The 16,304-nt window shown below is 39.3% G+C and overlaps 1 protein-coding gene across 1 annotated transcript in view; it reads right to left on the reverse strand.

Annotated features, from left to right (window-relative positions):
* Positions 1–4,613: 4,613 nt before the first annotated feature.
* Positions 4,614–16,304, reverse strand: part of LOC119788000 (tomoregulin-1-like) — a 48,833-nt gene continuing 37,142 nt past the window's right edge. Inside the window, exons 4-10 of the mRNA XM_038292108.1 lie at positions 15,015–15,041; positions 14,817–14,907; positions 14,593–14,741; positions 8,601–8,648; positions 8,404–8,524; positions 8,033–8,194; positions 4,614–5,149 (exon numbers count right to left, since the gene is read on the reverse strand). Of these exons, the coding sequence (XP_038148036.1) occupies positions 5,065–5,149; positions 8,033–8,194; positions 8,404–8,524; positions 8,601–8,648; positions 14,593–14,741; positions 14,817–14,907; positions 15,015–15,041 (683 nt within the window). The 3' untranslated portion in view covers positions 4,614–5,064. The remainder of the gene's footprint in view (positions 5,150–8,032; positions 8,195–8,403; positions 8,525–8,600; positions 8,649–14,592; positions 14,742–14,816; positions 14,908–15,014; positions 15,042–16,304) is intronic.

A 16,304-nucleotide genomic window follows, 5' to 3' on the forward strand; every position in this document is an offset into this window, starting at 1 on the left:
AAGAAAGATGATGACGACAGGTGTGAGGGCATTAGGGGGATAACAAGAGCTGAGAAAAGAGGGAAGGAGTCAGACAGAGCAGGGGACTCCCCAGTGTTTAAAGTCCTCCACCAGCTGCTGCCTATATTTATCCAGCCCTCACTGCTATTTTTATCCCACCTTCGTGTGGGAGACTTGGACAGTTGATTGGCACCGGGTTTCACTTCTGATTTCACTTCTGATTTACTGAAGCTTGCAGTCAGTTTAACAGCAGCAGCTCAGAGCAGAACCAGGAGTTCATGTTTTGGAGGAAAGTTTCAGTACACACCTTCTGAAATTAACTACTGATACATGAATTCAAATATTCACACTCCCTGCTGGAACATGCAAAATAAAGTAATTTCCCTTGAATCTCCAGCACTTTATATGATATGTGGACCCAAACGTCTCATGACAGGAACCAGGAAGTGAAAGGACTCAGGCATTACAGCTTATTTTAAGGCAGTTGTCTTAAACCCAAATCCTGGATCTTATATGTTCTTTCTCCAAAACTTCTGAACTGGAGATAATTACCTGAACATGTCCTCAATTTCAGAAGATGGAAAGGTCTACTTGAGTTCTATGTGTTTAAGCAGAGTAACTTGTAGACTACAAAAACGTAAATCTCAGTGGTTTATTTCCCCTTTAGATAAGCATATTTTCCATAACAGTCTTAAACCAGAGGGAACCAGACTTTCACTCAGTTTGTCTGAAAATGTTTCCACAACATTCCAGGAGTCTTTATCAATTCTCTCAGCTGCACCAGTTCAACCTGTAGTTGGAGCACTGATGTATTTGATGAGCATGGAGGCCAATCCTCCTAAAACCATTCTAATTCAGATACAAAACAAAAAGCCAACCATCACTGTCCTTTGTAATTATGGGTTTTGTGTTTGGCTTTTTGAATTATGAGGAGAATGCTTATGTATTTTTTTTCTTAATGATTTCCAGGTTTTGTTTGAAAGCTGAAATCTGAATCCTCCCCCTCTGTTCAATAATGGCTTCTCAGTTTTAGCAAAAGTCTTTTCAGTATAACATTACACATTTATCCTGTTTTAGAGCTTAATGTGATTTTGTTTTGTGTGATTTTTAATGAATACTTGTATTGCTTTCTCACCTAAATAACTACATGAAACCTTCTTAGATGATTACTTCTTTAGACATAATGAAAAAGTTATTTGTGAATTTCCAAACTCAAGATCAGATGTTGAAGGTAAAGAGAAAAATAATTTATAAAAGAAAAACATGCACTTTTTTATATAGACAATGATCTAAAGCAGGGATATTCAGAACAAGGACCTCAATCTGATGGAGCGGTGACCCCCTAATTATATATATTGTATGAAATATTGTTATATCAAACTGGTCCTATAGTCACTCTGTTACAGATGGAGTCATGTAATGAAAGTAATTTCGCCTTGGAATTATTTAAGTATTTCTGATTCCTGGTTGATGGGACAGGTGTTGTGAATGAAACGGCACACAGCTTGAAAGAGCTCCTGTGTTTCGCTGAATGTGTGCATTGATGACTGAAAGGGGTCATAGAATGCAAAACCGAGTTTCTATTGTCATAGATAAATAACGATAGTTCAGTGGGTGAAACGGACGTACAGAGAAGTTCAAACCCCATCAACACCTCCTTTCTCTGCAAATCTCACAATTCTAAACTTCCATCATAAAATGGGGGGAATAAAAATGAAGCACCAAGTTTACATCAATTTGGGGATGTTGCCTTATTCGGTTCTGGCCTGTACTTTTGTCACGCCCCAAAATTGACATACAGACCAGCCCACTGGTTCACTGGCTCAAAGGGGGTGGGCTGACTGAACCGGACCCAATGATGCGTCTTCAAGCTTCGCTCGTTGCAAACCAACCAATCAGCGCACAGCTCATCTAAATATTAATGAGCATACCATAAAAGGAAGAAAACCTGTCGTTTCATTCTAGGGCTTTTAACCAGGCTTGTATTAAGGTTCATAGAACAGCAAATATGCCAATGTTACACCCTATTCAGAGGCCTTAAAGACCAGCACCAAATACCCTATGGAATCATTCTATCACCCCTTTAAAGACATATTCTGCCTCCATTTATCTGTTTACTACAGTGTGTTGAATTCATGTTAATGTGTATTTAAAGACATTTCAATTATTGGAAAAATCGCGGGGGGAAATCTAAAAATAAAGTCTATTCAACCAAAACTTTTGCGACCCCCATGCAGTACCTCCGTGGACCCCAAAGGGGTCGCGGACCACCTTGTGAAGACATCCAATCTAAGGATTAAGATGTTATACTGGAAAGATGCTTAAAATCTTAACATTTAAATAAATAACCTGTATGTTCTACCCACCCCGAGTCGGACGGCTCTTGCATTTTAAATGCAGACTCCTTAAAGCAGAGTAAGATAAAGAAAATAAAACCAGGACACAGAGGTTACAACATCATAATTTAATTCTAGTTCAGCTACATCACAATCTTAACAACTTCACTGGCTCATGCAGGACGCAACATCTACAGCAAAATCAGGTGGAGTTCCTGCAGGGGCCGCCTCCCAGAGACCATCTGATCTCAGGTCGGCGACACCGGAAGGAACCTCTGGCCAGCTTATCCATCTACTCCTTCTAACACATTTAAACATTGACACTTCGTACCATTGTTGAAGTTTAGAATATTAAAAAAGAACATTTTAAATTATCCTCGGCTCCTCCAAACACCAGCACAAAAACATCCATATCCATTTCAAGAAAATGAAGCCATAATATCTGAAAATCAATCAATAATAATAACAACCTGTACAGGTCAGCTTGTACCTCATTAAATCTTAGGCAGTAGAAAAAACAGCATTTTGGTTTTCAGGTGCATCTCATCATAAACACAGAACAACGAACTGAAAGTCTGCATTAAATGTAAAATTATTTATTTCTGACCCTGTGAGACGCAGCAACACAGAAAACAATCAGCAGAGGGGGCCGTTGGTGCCTGACCACCCTGGGGTACGGATGCAAAGTGGCCCCTGGAGATTTAAGGCTTTACAACATGCTTGGAATAAAAACTTTGGACAAAATGATTTACAGGAGCAGTTTCTCACCAAATATTGTTTTTATTCTAAATTTAAAAGAAAACTGTTGGAATATGTACCAAAAACTTGTATTCTACTTTCTGGAAGAAAATAATTTAAACTGAAAATGGACAAAAACAAAATCTGCAGCCAATGACCAGTTTTAATAAGATGGAAATAATCATTTTAATTCTTTATTCCCTTAAACCAAATCGGATTATGATTCATTATTCCTGTTCCTGAGAGTTCAGCAGTTCTTGTTTGCTCTAAACTGGATTTAAAATAAAAACAAATGACGCCAGATTTAATGCCAACAGGGCATTAAATAGACTGAAGGAATACAGGGATCAAATGGTTGATCGACCTGCCATATGCAATACATGTCAGTCCCTCCCCCACCTGTTGCTGTGGACTGCAGATCAACTAGCTTAAGCCAGGCATACACTGTGCATTTTTCAATCTTTGCACGCAGCTACAGCTCACACTGTACGACAAAACCGTGGGGTTTCGTTGTACAGTGTGAGTTCACAGCTCACGATGCATGTTCAGCATGACACTCTGATGCGATCTACCTGCTCACACTGTACGTCTAAAAACCACGTCTGCGCTCTTTGGACTCGTCTACCCGGAAGCCAAACGAGAGTGAAACGCTCTGCCTTGGCAATTTGTGCTGAAATCCCTAGAAAGAAAAAGGCGACGACGTATTTGGACAAAGGCATGGCTGAGCAAATGTGGCTACTACGGTCTGTCCGTTTTACAGAAAGAACTCCATTTCCCCCGCACCCCGCCATGCTTCTGTGTTTACATTTGAGAGGAAGAAGAAGAATCCTTGTTTGCCTACTGAATTTGCCCATGACGTTCAACTGAAAATCAAACGTTTGATTTTCTGCAGACCTCACAATTCCTGATCGGGAGGTGGTGTCAGAGGCTGATCGCCCCTCGTTATCTCCGGTACACTACACGATGCACGATCAGGCTGAAAGTTGGGGCAAATGTGGATTGAATGATGGAGTTTTCCCTTTCAGCTACATCAGTGAATATCCTCCTTCAAAAGCAGCAACATCTAATTTAGAAATGTGTCCCACATATTGCCAAAGTCTATGTACTGAAATTATTGGTGGGGGGACTATCCCCACCAGTCCTTCAGAAAGTTACGCCTGTGCCGGCACATATGAGGGGTGTACATTTCAATGTGTCACACTGAGAACATGAAGAAATAAATTATTTTTGTCAAACTCCATTAGTTGGTGAATTCTTGGTTTTCACTTCAGCTGGGCATAATGTGAGGATCTCATACTGGCCTACATCAGTGCAGTTATCATCAGATCACACAGCAGAGCGGATCTGAATAAGATGGCCTGAAAATATAAGGTTTATGTTTCATTAAAGTCAATGACATATATTTCCAATCTGCATCCTTTTTTTAATCTGATGAGCAGGTGAGGTTCAGCCACCAATCCTAATTGGTCAGACAGAAGTGAAAGAAAATCTGTGTTTAGCCATTGCTAACTAACCTGATCCATGAGGGGATGAAAGGTTTCCTAGCTTCACTATGTTGCCTCTTTTAGGCCATAAAAACAGTTAGAAATACGATTCTGAAGGTAAAGGCAAAGCAACCCAGTTACACAGCGTCAGCATGCGTCCCACAGGGCAAAACAGAAGAAGCCTGATGATGACTATGCAGTAATGATACAATCAGATAAATACATTTCTGCTTCCTGTTGGATCCACAGTGTTCAGAGCGTGAAGCAGCTGGACAGAGACACGGTTAACTCAGATCAGCAGAAAAAAACAAGGAAATATGAAAGGAAATCTTACAAATAAGGCCCCTTTAAAAAATCTCAACTCATATACATTAAAAAAGGGACGGAAATAATAACCGAGGCACCGGGAAGTCGATATATAAAACTGCAGTCTGTCTGTGTGGTACGAAAAATTGGACGGGTTGGATTTTTATATAAAAACATGATGAGGGAAAAAATGACAGTGGCTACATCATCCGGGAGGACGTCCCTGATGAGAAATGGCCCAGGTGCTGCTTCTGTCTGCGGCCGCGCTTTGACTTGTTGCACCTCCTGCAGGACAACAGAGGAAGTGCACATCAACAGCAAGCAAGTGAATGCAGACAATCCCCAAAAGTCTATGGTGAATTTCTTTATAAATATAATTTCCCTGTGACACCTAAAAATTTGCGGTTGTTTTTGGCGCTATTCCAGCAGGTTTGAAATTTCTTATATCAACCTCAGGTAGCGACCATGTCCAATATCCTCGATTTCCAGAGTTATTTATTGGTAATTCAGATCCATTTCTTAACATTAAAACTAGAAATAAACAAATTAGAGAAATCATTCAGAGGAATACTATTAGCAAACCTGCATTAATCTTCTTTTGGAATGATCTTTATTCAGATATTGATTGGGAACATACATGGTTGTGGCCAAGAACATTTTTTCTTTCAAATAAAGTAAGGGAGGTGTCCCTTTAAATTATACACAGGTGTTGAATTAAAAAATTTATAAATATTTTCCAAATATTGATCCTCGCTGTTCCTTTTGTCACGTCAAACAAGAAACAATAACCCACCTATTGTGGGAATGCTCTTTCAGTGTGACTTCAACATGTTCTTTAGTCGAGAATGAAATATACTTATTCCTTTGAATGTCAAACATGTTTTCTTTGGCATTTCCAATAACAGTATGTCTGGGAAAGAATATCTTTTAAACTTTTTTATTCTGTTGGCGAAGTTCCACATACATGCCTGCAAATTTGCTAAAGAAATAAAAACAACCTCACTTTTTTTAGAGCTTATGCAAGATGTTTTTTAGACTCTTAAGAAAAGTGCACCAACTCTAAAGCTGTGAAACTTACAACCCTAAGTGAAGCAATTAATATGTAAACAGTTTTTTTTTTTTTTCTCTTAAAATTCTGTGGATTTGTCATCCCGCACCTCGATTATATGACTGTTTGCAATTGTATATTCTATACTTGTAAACAAAGTTAATAAAAGAATTAAATCCTCAAAAGGCAAACACAGGAAGTTTAGGAAGAAAAAATAAAAATTTCTATTAATAAATTGCATGCAAATATATAGTTAGAAGTTAAAATATGTTTAGTCCCCCAAAAAATATTTAAAGTCCTCCAGAAATCCTGGAGACAAACCAAGAAGAAAAAAAAGAGAAAGGCTACAAATGAGAGTTTGAGTAGATTTTATTCCTATAGAATTTCTACGTTGGATTATTAAAGCCGTAGAGAAGCGGCTGTTCCAACGGTTGCATTTCTGAATTCTCCTGAGTGGTGCACGGCTTTACATGAGTGAATAAAGTGAATGTGATTTGTTGATCATCAAGGGGGCGGGATTTTGTGGCGGAAGCAAGTTTGATTGTTGCCGTAAGCATCTTGCTAACCAGTTAGCATCTTAGTGCTAGCAGGTTTCCAATGGGAAATTCCATTGGGACCAAGTAGCACTAAATTGGTGACTTAGAAACGACACTGTCAAGGAACGCTATGGACAGAGGAAACATGCAAGAGGAGGAGAGTTTAGTGTCGGAGGTCATGGATGAGTCTCCTCCATCATACATTTTTTATTTAGAGGAGGAAAGTGGGGACGAAGATGTTGTGGAAGAGGACGCCAGGGCGGCAGAAGCTTGGTTTGGTGTAGAAGGCTTACAGCCGTACATGTTTGAGCCCTTGCCTCGCAACGCTGCCAGTTCTGTTAGCTCTACGCCTGCTGAAGACACAGACGTCCATCCCCGTGAACACTGGGACGGAACTCAATGGGAAAGGAAATGATTCTGATTTCTGATTTCAACCGTTGTGTATATTAGCTGCAACATATGAATCAAGATGCTATAACCGAAAAAATTTGATTGACAGATGACCGTTGATATATGATTGGCCGAATTTAGGTGTTCAGACTGACGTATAACTAACTGGCTGGCATAAGATAACAAAAAAAACACAGATTTTAAGACAGGATTATTTTTTTAAATAGAAATTTTCTACATGTTGGGACGATATGGTCTGATAAAGAGTACATTTATATAAAATTTTAAGCATGAATGATTTAACATTTAAATATTATTTCCCTATGAATTGAATATTAAAATGTTCTAAACCAACATTTTTAATATCGTTTAAACCAAACTATCTGGTCTGTTTCCTGGGAAATGAGTTTTCTGCCCCCTGCTGGTAGACAAATGGTATTGAATCTTCAGGGTTCAATTCCTTCTCAGCTACCAAATCCAGGACCTGCTACCTGCTCCGTTACTCACTCAGCAATGTTTAATGAGCTTTTTGCTGTTGCATGGTAGCCAATTGCATCAGAGCTGCAGGCGGCTCTTCAAACATTCAACAAAACTTGTTCAATTGGCTAAAGATGATAAAGAGTCAGCTTATTCTTAACAAATGCATTTTCTAGTAAGTGATTGCACTGAATACCCCAAACATAATGACTCTGATTATGAAATTTATGTTTAAAGTAGGAAGAAATTGTAGTTTTTTAACAGGATTTTCTTAAAATAGAAGCAACCTGTTGAAAATGTATTTATTCTCTTTTTGCAAATCTTTCCTTGAATTTAAATGTCACTGTGGTTATTTTAAAGCAGTCACATTTTCTGTGGTGGATATAGATTAGACATAAATTATATTTTTCTTTTTTGTTTAAATAAGGTAAAATAATGTTTGTCAATGAGTTTGATTAGCTGCATTGAAGTATTTATCTTTCAATTCACAAAATCAATTGACTCTTAGTATATTAGAAATATATTTTTGCACTTTTTCGAGTTGGAACATTTTAATTAAATTTTTTTATATGATTCTCCAAGAATATCAGCAACATGTAGTGAATATCTGTTAAATAAAAAAATTGCTCCAAACAAGTTTTATTAGCTGGACTGAAGCCAAAAATGGCTCTTTGGATTGTACAGGTTGCAGACCCCTGCTCAAGCAGGTGTGCTTACCTGGTAAAGCACATCACCACGGCAACGATGACAGCGATCTGGACTGCTCCGATGATGGCGGCGATGAGGACGTAGTGCAGCTTCTGGCCGCTGGGCACCACATACAGGATGTTAAAATCCAACAGCTGGTCACACTGAGGGCCGCCGTACGCTGCGTCACACCTGGTCCAAATAACAACATGTTCGTGACCATGGTTACATTTGCTGAATCACACTTTGACAATTGTTGTTTGGAGAAAATCTAGATATGAAGCGGTAGAATAGCTAAGAGAAATAAAGTAACTAGAAAGTGGGACATTAAAAGATGCAGGGAGAACCGGAGTAGGTCTGGTTCTGGACTGGTCCGATAAAACTTCCAGGTGTTTACTCACCTGCATGTGGGCAGATTGTGTCTCATCTCACACTGGCCGTGTTCACAGAACTGGGCGTAATCCTCAGGGCAGGGCAAAGCGCCGTCCAGAAAACCATCGCGCTGGTCAGGCTTGGATACAGCTGGATAAAAGAAGAGAAGAATAAAATTCTGATTTCTGATTGGCTGACCAAATGAACACAACAAGAAGCAACGCACCATAGATGTCTGGTTTTCCCTTCAGGCCGTCATCTTTCCTGCTTTTATCTGAAAATAAAAAAGGAGAAGTTTTGTTTTTGCACAAAATAAAAGAGAAGCAGAACAGCAGAACATTTATTGAACTTATTAAAGATTTCCTCAGCCTGTAATTTTAATTAAATACAGTAGTTGGGATGTTTTTAAATGGAAACAGTTTCTATTTTTGCTGAGACTTTTATTTTTCTGACTCTTGACCATGTGAACGGTGTCCATGGGGGAACAGAAGGTGGGAGCTACAACCTGCTCAACTGAGAATGAGCCAAAGTCATGGGACCCAGAGCGCCGCTTTAAGGCAGGCTGACTGTAACTTTAAAGGAATAGTACACCCAAAACATGATTAGCCTTCATTTTCTACTCACCCCCATACTGAACAACACTCTGGAGTACTTTTTTGATATCTCAAATGCATCTGGAGATCTGGGAAGCTTCTTGCTGTCTGCTGACATTCAAATAATGGAGGTGCCCAGCGCCCGAGGCAGAAAGGTCCATAAAAGTCCACAAAAAACGTGTCAATATTCCTCCATACTGCTCGTCCAATGTATTCCTAGTGTCCTGAGTGGGTAGCGTCCATAATTTACTCGAAACGAAGTCATTTAGAATGTTTTTAGAGCATAAACAGTAGTGTAGTTCACGAGTCTACGGAAACCGCGGCAGACCAAACCGGATGAAAGTGCGCATTCAGCTCGGCAAAGAACTCATGCTCTTCCTCAACACTGAAGTCCTCAGACATTTTTCTTTCGTTGTTTCTTTCTTTGCACAGGTAAACAGCACATTTCTTCTTCTACGCTTGCATTATCGGCAGAGCAGACGCTGAATGTGCACTTTCGTCTGGTTTGGTCTGCCGCGGTTTCCGTAGCGTCGTGAACGCGCAGGCGCGCGCTTTGAGGAAGTCCTATACACTACTGTTTATGCTCTAAAAACATTCTAAATGATTTCGTTTCGAGTAAATTCTGGGTGCTACCCACTCAGGACACTTGGAATACATTGGACGAGCAGTATGGAGGAATATTGACACGTTTTTTGTGGACTTTTATGGACCTTTCTGTCTCGGTCACCATAGACCTCCATTATTTGAATGTCAGCAGACAGCAAGAAGCCTCCCAGATCTCCAGATGCATTTGAGATATCAAAAAAGTACTCCAGAGTGTTGTTCAGCATGGGGGTGAGTAGAAAATGAAGGCTAATCATGTTTTGGGTGTACTATTCCTTTAACACCCGATCAAACTAAGATAGAGACTTTTGTTAGTCAACAAAACAGACCTGAACAAACATATTAAAGGTTTACTGATCAGTTCTTGATTTAGAGCAGAGGTCACAGATTAGTGGACCGCGGTCCGGATCCAGACCCATCTGCTGGCTAATCTAGACCCAACCTGATTTAAAATATTTATTAATTACAGCATGCTGTCCGACAGCAGTGTCTAATTTCACTCGTGCCACTTCTCCTGTTAATACCGTAAAGCCACACAGAGTGTCCGGCACCAGGCTACATGTGATCCAATGATCCAATGAGCTGCTGTCAGTCTGGGTTGCTGCTGCTGCTACTTTTAAACACAGCAGGCAAACCTGTGGCAAGCCGGGCGATGGGAAAGAAGGATTGCTTTCGCTTCACTACATTTCAAGGTCTTAGTTCCTTTTCCCTTTTGGTTCAGCTTAGCTTTTTAATCCAGTTTCAAAATGGCAGATAGCAGCCATTAGGACTGAATTGGGACTCCACTGTTGAGAGTTTTAAAGACATTCTAGAAATGTAAGAAACTCGGGGCACAAATTATTACAAATTATTTGTAATTTTATATATTCTATATCTTTGTGGTAATAAATTTAATATTAAACCTGTATTTCATAGTGAAAGAGTGAGGAGAATCAAGAGACTACTGTTTTCTACTTGGTTTGTTTTTTAAATAATAAATAAAGACCCAAATAGCTGTTCTTTTTTTATGGCATTTTAATGCTGAAGTCCTTTACAGGTGGTGTAGAATCTATAGAATGTGGTTCTACGTATCAGTACATCAGGTGGTTTCTGAAAGTTTCTTTAAAGTTTCTTTAAAGTTACTTTGAAAATGATACCGAAATTTACTGATATTTGAACATTTTATTTGTATTTTTGAATACTTAAGAGTGAATACACTTTAAAATGAAAAGTCATTTTGAATTCTGAGTACTTCATTTTATTTGAATGTGAGTACTTCAACACTTAAACATAACTTTTTTTTGTAGTTGAGTAAGATTTAAATATGAGTATCAGTACTTTTACTCAAGTACTACTGCTAAATTCTTCATTCACCATTGATGAGATCCTTTATAAAAATGTAACTAAACAATAGAAATTATAATGATTAAGCTTCTTTATGTGTTCAAAGATATTAAAACATAGTTTACAAATAGACTAAACCAACAACACATTGGTTGTTGAAGCTGCTATAATTATTATGATATTTATGATTAGAAAAATCTGTTTTCTAACCAAAGGTCTGGATCATGAGATCCAGACCTGGTTCCATTCTGTGGGTTAGAAACCAAAACATTTGGGAGTCTCTGATCTAGAGGGTAAATGCGGCCTTGTTTTAACTCTATGACTTCTCTACCTGCTGGTCAAAGGCTCCTGCTACCACATCCTGAAACACTGAGGGAGACTGGTTCAATCTGAGACAGTGCAGAGACGCCTTTGGCCTTCAGGAGAGCTAAACCGGACAGCTCTACCGCCCCCTGGTGGCTTAAACATACAGTGTTGCTTTATGAAGTTTGATTCTGAAGCCTGCTGCGTATTTTCCAGTATTTCATTAAATGATCATGTTTATGATGTTTGTTTGATCTGAAGTGGAGATTCTCGGCTGTTTCACTGGTTTTTCTGACTTTGTTGGTTGTTGGATGACATTACAGGTGAATTGGGTCACATTATCTGCTGCCTGACTGATCTCAGATCTGCTCCTCAAGAGGATGAACTCCTCTGACTTTATTAAACGCACAGAGCCTCCCCTCCCTCAGCACAGACATGTAGGCCTGAGTGCAGCTTAATGTGATGTGATGGAGACGTTTACAGAGGAGCTGACAAACACATCAGAGCTGCCTCAGGGCCAGGACATGTCTGCAGAAACGAGCTGTGTTGATTCTAATGTGAGATCTCTAATCTATCTACAAAAAGGGGGAAACAAAAAGTCCATGAGGTGTTTGTATACAGTTAACTTTTCCTTCAGATGAGTCCAGATAAAACATGGAAGTGATTTAATGTATTTAAAAGCTGATTTATATTATATTCACATGTGGGCCTAGTGATTAGAGCAGTGTGATTGTGCTCTGAGAAGGTTGCAAGTACCCGGTTCGATCCTCACAGCCTGCACTCTGGGTTCCTGAGCAAAACCCTTAACTAGTGATGCACCAATACCAGTATCAGGCGGGGCCCCGGTCCATCACTAAAATGGTAGTATCGGTATCGGCGAGTACCAACAAATAGAGCACTGTTACCATTTTGAGAGCTAAAAAGTTTATTTAACTATTGTCACCCATTCCAGGTAGGCAATAAAAAGTTCTACTGGATTCACTTTGTTTTAGTCTTTTTCCTGCTTCACAAAGATAGGCAGCAGCTTGACAAAGCCATGATGGCAATTATTTACATCCAAGTAGTATGCAGTTCCTCATATATACACACACATCACTTTCAAACAGATGGTATCGGTATCGGCCAATACTGCACAGCCAGGTATCGGGGCCAAAAAATGGCATCGGCACAACACTCCCCTTAACCTCACACTGCCCCCTGGGCGCCACACAATGAAAGCCCACTACTCCCAAAGAGGATGGGTTAAATGCAGAGGTAAATTTCTCCAGTGTGAGATCAATAAAGTTCAATTTAAACATCAGAAATATCTTAATGTAAACAAACAATGAGCTTGAATAAATCAGTGAACTGCTGCAAAGTCGAAGAGATTCAGAAAATGTTCAGATTTTATTAAACCTCATTGAACATTCCCATTTTCATACATATAAAGAAAAAAAACAACTTTAAACTTTAAACCTTCCTTCACTGCATAATAAAAAGATTCCAGTGGATGGAGATTAAACTAAAAACATTGCATAGACCTCACACACAGCCACTACTATAGCAGCTCTATTCTAACTAATTATACCAGAAATCCTTCAGCTCTGATAAAAGATTTCCTCTGATTGTTGCTTAAAGGAGCTGACAGAGCTGCATACTAAGGAAGAGCTGCGCGTCACTCAGAAACAACTTCATTCCTGCTTAAATAACGCTACAACGGAAGCAGCACTCTAATGATTTGGTGCCTGTATAAGCAGCAATTATGCAACACAAATTAATCAGAGCTGGTCTTCATCAGGTGTAACTATGGATACCGACTGCAGCTTTAAAAAGAGGTTCTCTGTTTTCTATCAGGAACCAGAGCAGCCTGGATGCAACATGGAGACGTTCAGCGTCTCTGCTTCTGGCTGCCTTTTTTTACATCTTAATTTTCTTGCTACTTTCATTAGATCCTGATTTCTTACCAACATGAAGAACAAACACAAAGCATTACTGTGAAAATATATAAAATGGAGAAGATTACAGTATTTGTTACAAAGGGGAAGTATTTGCTTCGCAATGGGAAAACTGGGTCAAATATGTCACACCCCATAGACCTGCATTTATTTTCACAAACCATTGACTGTTTTATATAAAAAGCATGAATCCATATTTGTACATAGCTTTTATTCTGATTCTTATATTGTAGTTTTCGTTGTTCTGATGTAATACGACTTTAGGATTTAGGACAGCCAACAGAAGCAAGATGCATCAAGTATTTGATGTTTTGGATGTTAAGCCTGATTCTGGATGTCAATGGAAAAAATGAAAATAATAAGAAAGACATTGTTGATTTACCACCAATGAACCAAACAGATCCTCACTCCTTCAAATCAAGTTGTAAAATACGTTTACCCAATGTGAAAGTTAAATTGCTGAATCTGTGTTTAATTATTCTGTCTAAAAGACCTACTGATGTCTGACACAAAGTAGATATTTTTCAGGAAAATTCAAGACCTGAAAGGTGAAAAACTTTTACTTTTTACTTACAACTAAATATGTTGACAAAGCTAATTTTGTATTTTGTATCTTTGCTTCTGTCTCCTTGAACCCCAGTCGGCCTCAGCAGATGGCCGCTCACACTGAGCCTGGTTCTGCTGGAGGTTTCTTCCTGTTCAAAGGGAGTTCTTCCTCTCCACTGTCGCTACAAGCATGCTTAGTTTGGGGGATTCCTTAGATAAAAATCTTTGAACCGATCTGACTGTATGATCTGGTGAATTGTAAAGTGCCTTGAGATGAAATGTGTTGAAACTGAACTGAATTTAAATTAATTCCATTTAAAACCATTAAATTCAGTTTATGTGTTATAAAATTCATTATTAAACCACTGCCCTTAATTTCAAACAATGTAAAATCTGATTTTCTTTGATTAAAACACCTTCAGGTGCTGATGGCAGCTTTCTGCTATAATGGGAGAACGGCTTCAAAGTTGTGCTTAATTTATGTTAAAATATTTAGAGGCGTAAAAAAGGTGTTTTCAGCCTCATTGTTCCCAGTTTATAAACTCAGCAGATAATGAAGAGGTTGGTTTTAAATGACACCAGCTGGTTGTTCAGAGGGTGGGGTTAGTCTGACATACAGGGACGCCATTAAAGAGGGACGAGACTAAATGATGGCGACTCTGACCCTCTGAGGCCAACTTTAGGATTTTTAGACCTGAATTCCCGGTAATGAATTAATCATGGTGGGTTCTCACAGGAAGATAGGTGTGTTAGTAGATTGAGGTCAGGTCATCATGAAATATAAATAAACTGAAACGTTTCTGTTCTTCTGTTCTTCCTCACCCCCCAGCCGGATCCCGCCTCCCACCCACCTCTCTCCCGCTGCCCCCCCCCCCCCCCCCCCCCCCCCCCTCCCTGTGTGTTTGAGGCGGTTTACCTTGGCAGCGTCCGACATGTTTGATGTCGATCTTGAGCTGTTTGAGGCAGGACGCCTCGCGGACGTGGCACGGCGTGTCGTAGGTGAGGCCGTCGCTGCCGCACACCGGGTTGTCGTTGTGTCCGTTGCACACTATGTTGCACATGCAGCTGCAGACACCAAAATCAACACGTAAGGCCTGTGTGCTAACTTATGCACCAGTGGCTGGACTGGTGAGCGCTTACAGTAAGTCCTCGGAGTCTTCGTCACATTCAGCTCCAAACTTGCAGTTTCCACATTTGGAGGCCTTCTTCCCCCGACCAGAGCCTTCATCGTCTGCAGACACAGGAAACGAGACTTCATGAGCTCCTCTACAGCAACACAGTTTGTTCTGTATTTGATTTTTATTATTAAAGAAAATCAACCAGGAAATGACTGTTTACCTCCATCTCCAGACCCAGAAGCTCCATCTGATAAACAAAGAGAGCAGATCTGAAGTTAGCAGCTAGATTTAGACCTAATGCTGATGTTTATTATTTTATTCATCTGTTTATTCTTATTTACAGATGATTTAATCTATCTTTTCTGTGGAGCGATAAATAATGTGAAGCAGCGAGTGATCACGGATGGAAATGTTTCAGCAGCTGGATTTTCCATGTAGATAAAGTCGTCTCTGGAAGCAAAAGTTATTTTGAACCATCCAGCGCTTTGAAAGCAGCAATTTTGTTCGGCAGACGAAGGCTGCAGCTGTTACACATCAAGTCTCTGTTTAAATAGTGTCTGCAGTTCCGTCTGCTTCTCTTAAATATGTGGCTATTATTTCCGCTCGATGCACCAACTCCACTGTAATCTAGAGCAGAGGGGCTCATTCAAGGAGGAAGTCAGCTGATGAAGAACATGGTGGATCCACTCGAGTGTGTCAGTTAAAATCAACATATACAGTAGGCTTGTAGCGATACACTAATATATTATAGATATTCATCTCATGATATGATATATTACATATCTTGTTATATTCAGTCAACAATATGATTTGATTCGATATAATTCGATACACTTCCATAATTTCTGACAGTTATTCTCGCCTGTTTTGCATACCCAAATGGAAAAGCAAATAACTTAGGAACTGTAAACCCAAATTACATGTGTGATGCATTACTTGAAAGCTAACACCTTCTAGTTTCTGAATCTATACATTGGGTGAGTAACATACCCCAGCTGCATAACATAAAACATGACTCAATGTTTTTTTTTTATTCTTGAAAGTAATAGCTCTTTTTTGAACAGCAGTAATTAAGACGTGCTTTCTTGTTGTGGCTGCTTTGTCGCGTTTACATTTTGACATGCTGCTATATCTGTGTTAATTGTGCTTTGGTGCTTGCTTTGTCTATAAAATGAACTTGGTGGTTGAATTGTGGAGAATCTAAGCTTTCCAACGACGTCTAACATCTCTATACTGGTAAAAATCTTACTGGTGTAATTTTCATGCATTCTCATTTATCAGTTGTAAACGGTTTAAAACGTTTTGGGAGGGTAAAAGGGACAGAGGGGTTTAGGTGAGATCTTGTGAGTGTTGTATTTACTTGGTTTTAATTAAATGAACCAAAAACTAAAAACATAAATTGCATAGTATATGTCTAAACGGACAGAGAGCATATAGCTTGCAAATACTGGATAAAATGAATCACAGATTAGTTCAAACTGTAGCTTACAAGTCTTTGAAGTCAATAAAG

This window comes from Cyprinodon tularosa, unplaced genomic scaffold (genome assembly GCF_016077235.1).
Source record: "Cyprinodon tularosa strain WSP-4 unplaced genomic scaffold, ASM1607723v1 ctg308, whole genome shotgun sequence".
NCBI classification, from domain to species: domain Eukaryota; kingdom Metazoa; phylum Chordata; class Actinopteri; order Cyprinodontiformes; family Cyprinodontidae; genus Cyprinodon; species Cyprinodon tularosa.